Source organism: Sprattus sprattus, assembly GCF_963457725.1.
Source record: "Sprattus sprattus genome assembly, chromosome: 15".
NCBI lineage: Eukaryota > Metazoa > Chordata > Actinopteri > Clupeiformes > Clupeidae > Sprattus > Sprattus sprattus.
Genome location: NC_137913.1, coordinates 11,980,571 through 11,990,570, shown reverse-complemented (window position 1 = coordinate 11,990,570; position 10,000 = coordinate 11,980,571). Strand labels below are relative to the sequence as shown.

The following is a 10,000-nucleotide window of genomic DNA, read 5'->3' as shown; positions in this document are numbered from 1 at the left end:
GAAAATAGCGACTGAAGAACCCCCTGTTCTCGTCTACGAGAGGTACAGACTATATTGCTCCCTTTCCTAGAAGGGAGTCTATTTCCTCCTGTAGGAAACGCGCTTGATGAGGTGGCACTAACGTTTGTACCACGCCCCTGAACTTCGGGGGGCAAACTGGAGCGTATAACGGGCTATCATAATTCGCTATCTGGACAAATTGGCATATTTTCGGAATACCAGGGTTTGGGAATACTGGGCTTTCGGAACATTGACATGGCACCGCGCACCAATAGGCTAAGGGGCTAGCCCACCACTCAAACACACAACATAGAGTGTAGGCTAACGGCTGGCTGTTTCAGAGTAGAGTAGGCTGAGGGCTAGCAACAGCTACAGACTCGTCTTGTATTTACAATGCAAACGAACTTGGCCATAGAACATAGGTCCTAAGTCAAACATATTTTAGAGACGTTTTAATTCATGATCAGTAAGCTTACCGTAGGTCGTTGTATCGTATCTCCCTGGCTGTCGCCACCAGTATCACTTTCATCCACGGTACCTGATGATGGCCCTGCCGTGGCAAACATTTCCGATATTTTGGCACATTTGGCAGTGTAGGCTTGAAAAGCAAGCCTCTTCTTATCTCGCAGTTTCTCCGCACCCTCTTTTCGCTTTCTCTCCATTTTGGACTGGAGGATTCTAACGAAACGTGCGTTTCTGTGCACCGCCCAAGCCAAAGGTAGAAGATGTTTGTTGATATGATTGGACGAGCCCCTTGTCACTAAAGAAGACAGCCAATGGGCCGCAGACTAGCATGCGCTTGTCAAGCATGTCAAGGCCATGGGCCACTCTGAGTTTGTTTCCCGTCCTAATGCATTATGTAGGCAGGTCCAAACCAAAAGGGGTTGGTGTTGGGTCAGCCCAGGGGATGTGATTGGGCCAGCCCAGTGTCAATAGGGCCGCTCATGAACTACTTTCGTGGGCCATCCGGTCAGACCATTATATGTGAAATAAAAAAAATTTTTTTTTTTTTTTTTTTTTTTTTATAATTTAAATTTTTTTTTTATAAATTCGGGACTCTCGGCCCATATTGCACCTCGGCCCACCGGGAAAACGCCCGGTATGCCAGATTGCCAGTCCAGCCCTGATGACAGGAGATCGAATATTCCTCAGCGAGGAGGAGACGTCCATCCCTCTCCTCCAAGAGATATAGGAGCCTCCCCACCTCACTGGCAGCCAGAAACTTAGCTGTATTACAATACTTTTTTTTAAATATTGTCTGTGTACATCTCAACATTTTGTACATTCAATCTCTCTCTCTCTCTCTCCCTCCCTCTCTCCCTCTCTCTCAGGTGTCAGACCGCTGTGACTATGTGTATGTGAACGGTAAGGAGCAGAGGGGGCGAGTGAGGATGACGGTGAACTTCACCTACAGCTACCTGAGCGCCCAGCTGGAGATGAGTGTGTGGGTCCCACGCCTGCCCCTGCAGATCGAGCTCTCCGACAACGAGCTCAGCCAGATCAAGGGCTGGAGGATCCCCATACAGCCCAGCAACAGCCAGAGGTGAGAAGAACCATTATATGAATGATTAGACACACACACACACACACACACACACACACACACACACAAACACACACACACACACACACACACACAAACACACACAAAAGGTTATCTGCTTGTAGACTCTCACTCATTTTCATATAGACAGAGACACACACACACAATCACATTCACACACACACTCACACGCACCCTAACACTTGCCCTCACACGCACATGCACATACACTCATATACTCTCACACCCACATAAACGAACTCACACTCACACTCACATACAAACAGCTACAAATACAAAAGCCTTCTAGTTTCCAGAGGTGTCATAAAAGCCCATCCAGGCAGGCCAATGTGTGGCAGCCTCTGTTGTGGGAGCATGAGTCGCCGGGAGTCACCTCCTGCTGATGTCACAGCTCTCTCTCTCTCTCTCTCTCTCTCTCTCTCTCTCTCTCTCTGTGTGTGTGCATGTCTCTGCATGAAACAGAGAGCGTGGCTGTGAGCAGAAAATCTATATGTATGTGTATGAGAGGGCCTGACTTCAATAAAAACAGCTCCCCTACTGCTCTTATCTCTGAGCTCCTGACACTATACTAGGCCATTTCATGTTTATGCAACCCCTACGTGTGGAGCCTCCCTCTCACTGATAGAGCACACTATAGCACTCTAAGGGGCTCTGCTCATAGACAGAGCCTTGGCCAAAGGACCCTCACGGGAGTGCGCTCATCAAAGGGAGCCTAGACAGCTGGATCTGGTCAGCATAGGAGCCGGATCTAAGTCAGAAACAGGCCACATCAGGGCCACATCAGGGCCACATCAGGGCCACATCAGGGCCACATCTGGTCCACACCAGGGCCACATCAGTGCCAAATCAGTGTTATATCAGGTCCACATCAGGGCTACATCAGGGCTACATCAGGGCCACATCAGTGCCACATCAGGACTACATCAGGGCCAAATCAGGACCACATCAGGACTACATTAAGGCCACATCAGGGCTACATCAGGGCCACATAAGGGCTACATCAGGACAACTTCAGGGCCACATAAGGGCCACATCAGGACTACATCAGGGCCACATAAGGGCCACATCAGGACTACATCAGGGCCAAATCTGCTCCTCAGTCAGCTGTGTCATGGAAATCTCCTATCCCCCAGCATAGCACAACCAGTCCTCATCACATCCCCTGTAGATAAAACCTGACTTCATTAGCGCCTGTTTTTGCTTCAGTAGCTTACCCAGTAAAAGTGATTTTTATGAGCATAAAATTCCAAGCCATTACCTCTGAAAGGCACATTACTCACACCGATAAACGTAATTCACTTGTTGTCCAACATACCACAGATTTGTTGAACCTTTAAAGCAAAGCTCCAGACACAAACTTCTCCATAAATCACAGGTGGCTCCTTCTGTTTCCCCAAAATCACCGCCATTCAGATTGCATACTGTAACAGGTCGTTAAAGCCCCAACTCCACTGATGTCCAATGCTCCAGGTGCAAACACTAAAGGAAACAATTAAACTGTCATTCTCGCACCATTCAAAACCTCTGAATGGATGCACTGTATATAAAACAGGTCTACGAACAGGTGCAAAACTTTCTGAATTTATGAAGCTATTTTAACTAGATATTCAGTGTAAATGTGCTGGAAACATTAATGTTATACAGTATATTTCCTGGGTTATTTTTGGCTAGCTATGTGCAACCATTTTAAAATACATCAAATATATCACAGCCATGTGTGTGTGTGTGAGTGTGTGTGTTCTGAAAGACATTTCTAATTAATTGCAGTACCATACTTATTTTTATTTATCACTGCATTTTTTGGCGGCAAAGTCTGAATCAATGGAGAAGGATGTGTATTTGACAGTGTAGTTTTATACTGTTCAGTGAGTCGCATGGTTTCAGTAACTCAACAGTCGCACACGCAGTCTTTTTTTGCATAGTTTGAAAATCAAAAATCATCACGGCTAAACCAAACTGTCAATCACTTGTTTCATGGCTTTGACTTAAACCCCCCCCCCCCCCCCATCCATATTTGTATTCCTCATTGAGAACATGGTGTCAGATGGTTGTTTACAGTGGCCTATTAAAATGTGTTGGACCTAAAGAGTATTTTTGTAAATGCAACACATTTTTGCAACAATACAGTGAATGTCTGACAGCCCAGACAAATGTCCTTGACTTTGGTGTGTGTGTGTGTGTGTGTGTGTATATATATATATATATATGTGTGTGTGTGTGTGTGTGTGTGTGTGTGTGTGTGTGTGTGTGTGTGTGTATGTGTGTGTGTGTGTGTGTGTGTGTTTTTCTGTTTGTATTTCCAGGTGAGCGTAGCTGTTGCTATGCCCTTGGGGAGAGTGTACTTAATCTCTGCAGCCTTCAACAAATAGCTGGCAGTAAAAATAGAGAGGCCTCCAGTCTCTCTGGCTCAGAGCCCTCGCTCCAGCGGCTAGACCTCAGTGTGTGTGTGTGTGTGTGTGTGTGTGTGTGTGTGTGTGTGTCTCAGCATGCCACTTTCTAACAACTCAAGACTAACCCAGAAGCAAACTCTGTCTGTGGTGTTTAGAAGGTGTTTAACAGGGGCTTACAAATTCACCTTCTGATGAATCAGCTGTTTCATTTGGCATCCAACACGTGCGGAACGGCCTTTCTCTCTCTCTCTCTCTCTCTCTCTCTCTCTCTCTCTCTCTCTCTCTCTCTCTCTCTCTCACTCTCTCTGCCTCTCTCTTTCTCTCTCTCTCTGCTCTCTACCTCACAGATCTCTTGTGCTCTGCTTTATCTCTCATTGCTCTGTCGATCCGCTTTCTCTCTCTCCCTCTCTCTTTCTCAGGCTCCCTGCTGACCTGCACAGTTGGAGCGTAGTACACCCCCCCCCCCCCCCGCATACACACACACACACACACACACACACACACACACACACACACACACACACACACACACATAGGCACATGTATCTATAGGCACCCAAGGCCATGCACTGGCAGGTAGTGTATATGCAGCTCTGCGCTCATATTGATCCAATGGCTTCCAGTCGTGCCTGTTGTCAGGCGGTCCTGATGGCACCACGGACACCTTGTGTTGCTGGAGGGCCTCGGTTGCGCAACACCTGCCACTGCCTGAGCGGCCGACTCATATTCTTCTGACAGCGTCTTATTGTCCGGCCAGTGGGCGGCTGTCAAGGCTAATGAGGATGCCCTCTGTCTCCACCTCGCCCTCATACTCTCAGTCTCTCTATCTGCATATCTCGCTGTCTTTCTCTCGCTTTTCCTCTCTCGTGCTCAGTATCTTTCTCCTTTTCCCTCCTGCTCTCAGTAACCATATTATATTCTTCTCCCTCTCTGTCATTCACTCCATCTTTCTCTGTCCCTGTCATTGTGTTTCTCCCTTTTTCTCTTTCTCCATTTCTCTCTCGCTCTCTCACTCTCTCTTTACATGTCTGTCTCTTCCACTCTCTCTCTCTCTCTCTCTTTTGCCTCATCTCTCTCCATCTTTCCCTCTGTTCTTCTCATTCCCTCCATCTGCTCACAAAGCAACTTCCTCATCCCTCCATCTCCCTCAGCTAAGCCTGACAACACCCCCCACCCCCACCCCACATCATGTCAGCATGCCAGCTTGCGATGCCACTATGCCCCATCCTTGCCTGTGACAGTAGATCTATTCCACGGAGGCTGAGTGGCGATGCTGTGTTTAAGCTGGGCTTTAGTGAAGGGACTGTCCCTGCTGCTGTTGTTGTGGGAGCTTGCTGGTGTTTTTCTCTGATGTTAATGGATCCCAGAGGGCTTCTTGGATGTCATGTGTGGAGGGAGTGAAGGGAGCGCGTGCGTCTGATTAGGGCGCTGGTGTTGCTAAGTGGAGTTCAGCTTCTGCTCCGATGGTGCCCTTAGGTGATGCAGTTCTACTATGAAGACCTGGGAGGCAATAACAGGCAAAAGTCAAGATTGAATCAAACATAAGATGTAACAATGATCAATTTAAACAACAAGAAAGAAAATAGAGATCAGTCTTTGGCGTAGGTGCCCTTCATCTGTCCCGCAAAAAAAGTAGAATTCAGTTCCTGCCCACTGGAGAAGGGAGCCTAACCCCAGACATCAACACAGGGACAGGCTAGTGATGATGGGGGGGAGAAGGGACATTCAAAGGTGGCATACTGAAAGCAGCAGCAGAGAGCTGTGTTTGACATTTCATTTCAAGACAGGCGCAAGCCGGCCATTGGTCAGAAGTGATGAATGACTAGTGAGTCTTCCTGGCGGAATTTCACATACGCACACTTTTACTGCCTTTCTTTCTTTCCTTCTTCTTGCTTTAAGTTTGATGGTTTCCAATTAATTCAAGTCAAATCTTTAAGAAAAGCTTGTGAGCTCAAGATTGAGATGAAAGAACAAGAACAAATTTAAATTGCATGGCATTAATCATGTATGTATGTTAGGTTCCAAAACATGAAAACATTGCAACATTGCAAGAATTGCATGAGAAGGCATACCCTCAACTTCTCTTTTCTCTTCTCTTTTTCCTATCCTTTCGTCTCTTTCTCTCCTCTCTTCTTCTCTTCCATGCTCTCCTTCTCTTCCATGCTCTCCTTCTCTTTTTTGCCTCATCTATCTTCTCTCCCTCTCTTCCACACTCCTCTCCTCTTTATCGGGGAATAACAGGCATGACCTTGCAGAGGCAACAACACTGCCACTCGGGTTGCCAGTGGGCACTAAGCCATGGGCAGTGAAGCCAGCTGTATTGAGTGCACTGTGGTTTGTGTGTGTGTTCAGTGTGTGTGTGTGCGTGGGTATGTGTGTGTGTGTGCGTGTTTGTGTGTGCGTGTGTTTGTGTGCATGTGTGTGTCCATGTGTTTGTGTGCGTGTGTGTCCGTGTGTTTGTGTGCGTGTGTGTGTCCGTGTGTTTGTGTGCGTGCGCACGCGCGTGTGTGTGTGTGTGTGTGTGTGTGTGCGTGTGTGTGTGTGTATTGTCGCATGTGTTGCGTGTCCAAGCTTTGGGGCCCCCTCATCCCTCTAATAGCCTGCCAAAGCCAAAATCAGCCTGACTGAGGGGGGGGGGGAGGGAGGGAGGGAGGGAGGGCGGCCTCAGAGACTAACAGAGGTTGGCAGTGCCAGTCTGGAGATCCCAGTGCCAGGTTACAACGGCCCCTGCCATGCCAGGGTGGCTCCCAGCATGTCTCCCATGTACCACATGGACCAGATAAGTGCCTTCTGACCCGCCTGGCCAATTAATGCCCTCTGTCGGGGCTCCGTGGACACCACCCCCCCTCCCCCCTCCCCCCTCGCTCTCCATGCTTCACTACCTCCTGAAAGAGACTGACTCATCCCCCCTCTGTCTCTGCTCTATGTTTTTTTCTGTTTGTTTGTTTATTTGTTTTTAATTGTTTGTTTGTTTGTGTGTTAGTGTTTTGTTTCGAAAAGAGACAGAATGTGGCCAGGGAGAACTGACACAGTTGGGTTTGTTTGTGATAGTTTGTTTGTTTGTTTGTTTGTTTGTTTGTTAGTGTGTAGTCGTCCTTCAGTGACCGTCCCTCAGTGCTGACCTTGCTGCACTTACGGTTGTTGCCTTTCTTTGATCAGAGTTTGTCATGTTGCTCGTTGAAAGTTGGAGAACACACTGCTCAAATTTGTTCTGGGTGAGGGGGGGAAAAAGCAAAGAATTTTTCACACAAATAGTGTTTAGACACTGGTCTGTTATAAATAGCTGACTGATTGAAAAAGGTTGTTAACTGGGTGGTTTGTGTCGTTATTTCCGCACTGCTGGCGTAATTGGTGTATGGCTGTGGCTTTTAAGTGTCCTAAGGTGTTCATCATGGGTCAGGGAAAGATTTGAAGTCAGCAGTCTCTCCTTTTCTCTCCCTTTCTCTCTCTGTCTGCATGTCATTCATATCTTATTCATATACAGCCGCGGAAAAAATTAAGAGACCACTTCAAAATTATCAGTTTCTCTGGTTTTACTATTTATTGGTATGTGTTAAAGTAAAATGTACATTTTAGTTTTATTCTATAACCTACTGGCAACATTCCTACCAAATTTCAAGTAAAAATATTGTCATTTAGATCATTTATTTGCAGAAAAATGACAATTGGTCAAAATAGCAAAAAAGATGCAGTGTCTTCAGATCTCGAATAATGCAAAGAAAACAAGCTCATATTCATTTTTAAACTACACAATACTAATGCTTACACTTAGGAAGAGTTCAGAAATCAATATTTGGTGGAATAACCTTAATTTAAAATCACAACTTTCATGTGTCTTGGCATGCTCTCCACCAGTCTTTCACATTGCCGTTGGGTGACTTTATGCTACTCCTGGCACAAGAATTCAAGCAGCTCTGCTTCTTTTCATGGCTTGTGACCATCCATCTTCCTCTTGATCACATTTCAGAGGTTTTTTATGGGATTCAGGTCTCGAAATTGGGCTGGCCATGACAGGGTCCTGATCTGGTGGTACTCCATCCACACCTTTACTGGCCTGGCTGTGTGGCATGGAGCATTGCCCTGCTGGAAAAAACATTTCTCAGAGTTGGGGAACATTGTCAGAGCTAAAGGAAGCAAGTTTTTCTTCCGGGACAACGTTGTACTTTGCCTGGCTGAGGTTTGTAAAAGACCATAAGGATTGAAAAAAGCGGACTGGAGGGTCTTCTAGTTCGTCTTCTCTGATGAGTCCAATTTTCAGCTTTGCCCAACACATGGTCGTCTGATGGTTAGACGGAGACCTGGAGAGGCCTACAAGCCAGAGAGTCTTGCACCTACTGTGAAATCGGACTCATCAGAGAAGACGAACTTAGAAGAACCTCCAGTCCGCTTTTTCAATCCTTATGGTCTTTTACAAACCTCAGCCAGGCAAAGTACAACGTTGTCCTGGAAGAAAAACTTGCTTCCTTTAGCTCTGACAATGTTCCCCAACTCTGAGAAGTGTTTTTTCCAGCAGGGCAATGCTCCATGCCACACAGCCAGGCCAGTAAAGGTGTGGATGGAGTACCACCAGATCAGGACCCTGTCATGGCCAGCCCAATTTCGAGACCTGAATCCCATAAAAAAAACTCTGAAATGTGATCAAGAGGAAGATGGATGGTCACAAGCCATGAAAAGAAGCCGAGCTGCTTGAATTCTTGCGCCAGGAGTAGCATAAAGTCACCCAACGGCAATGTGAAAGACTGGTGGAGAGCATGCCAAGACACATGAAAGTTGTGATTTTAAATCAAGGTTATTCCACCAAATATTGATTTCTGAACTCTTCCTAAGTGTAAGCATTAGTATTGTGTAGTTTAAAAATGAATATGAGCTTGTTTTCTTTGCATTATTCGAGATCTGAAGACACTGCATCATTTTTGCTATTTTGACCAATTGTCATTTTTCTGCAAATAAATGATCTAAATGACAATATTTTTATTTGAAATTTGGTAGGAATGTTGCCAGTAGGTTATAGAATAAAACTAAAATGTACATTTTACTTTAACACATACCAATAAATAGTAAAACCAGAGAAACTGATAATTTTGAAGTGGTCTCTTAATTTTTTCCGCGGCTGTATATATATCTCTCTCTCCCTTTCTCTCTCTGTCTGCTTCTCATTCATATATCTCCCTCTCTCTCCCTTTCTCTCTCTGTCTGCATCTCATTCATATATCTCTCTCTCTTCCTTTCTCTCTCTGTCTGCATCTCATTCATCTCTCTCTCTCTCTCTCTCTCCATTTCTCTCTGTCTGCATCTCATTCATATATCTCTCTTTCTCTCTCCCTTTCTCTCTCTGTCTGCATTTCATTCATATCTCTGTACATTTTCTCCTTATTTTTTTTCTGTCTTTCTTTCTTCTCTGTTTCGCTCTGCATGTCTTTCACATCTCTTTCCACGCTTCTCTATTTCCTGCTGGCTTCCACCCTTTTCACTTTGCACTCTTTCCTTTCTCTCTCTTTCTCTCATTTCCTTTCTGTAATTGCTCTCCTCTCTTTCACTCTCTCTCTCTTTCTCTCTTTGTTTCCCTCTCTCTCCCTCTCTCTCTCTCCTTCTCTCTCTCTCTCTCTCTCTCTGTCTCCCTCTGTGTGGCTGTCCTTCACTGAGTCTCTGTGTCATATAAAGCAGTTAGGCCTCAGTGGTAGCCATGCTGAGAGAGCCGCAGAGTAGCGCTGGAACCAGCAGGACTAGCGTTCTCACGCCAGCGCTAGCGGTCAGGCGTGGTAAATGAGTGGAGAGCCCTTTGAACAGAGGCTGTCAGAACTCTATTATATTAAGCGGCAGATTAGATTTCAGACTGCGGTGCCTTGGCGCTTCTGGTGATGTAATATGTGTGTGCCAAATGGCCATTGTGCCTATAGCCTGGTATAACCAGACCCAAATTCACTTCCTGAACAGGGTCTAACCACGCTCCATTGGGGGTTGTTTCCAGCCGTTGCATCCTAATAGGCATACATTTCTGGCAAATTGTGAAACGACTGAACCAGCCTATGACTAATCAGCATGGACT

The 10,000-nt window shown here is 46.0% G+C and overlaps 1 protein-coding gene across 1 annotated transcript in view; it reads left to right on the top strand.

Annotated features, from left to right (window-relative positions):
- The window catches only part of LOC308376527 (transmembrane protein 132C-like), a gene marked incomplete at its 3' end in the record, with an annotated part of 160,346 nt that overhangs the window by 136,345 nt on the left and 14,001 nt on the right, over positions 1–10,000 (top strand). Inside the window, exon 5 of the mRNA XM_080852896.1 lies at positions 1,332–1,543. Within this exon, the coding sequence (XP_080709022.1) occupies positions 1,332–1,543 (212 nt within the window). The remainder of the gene's footprint in view (positions 1–1,331; positions 1,544–10,000) is intronic.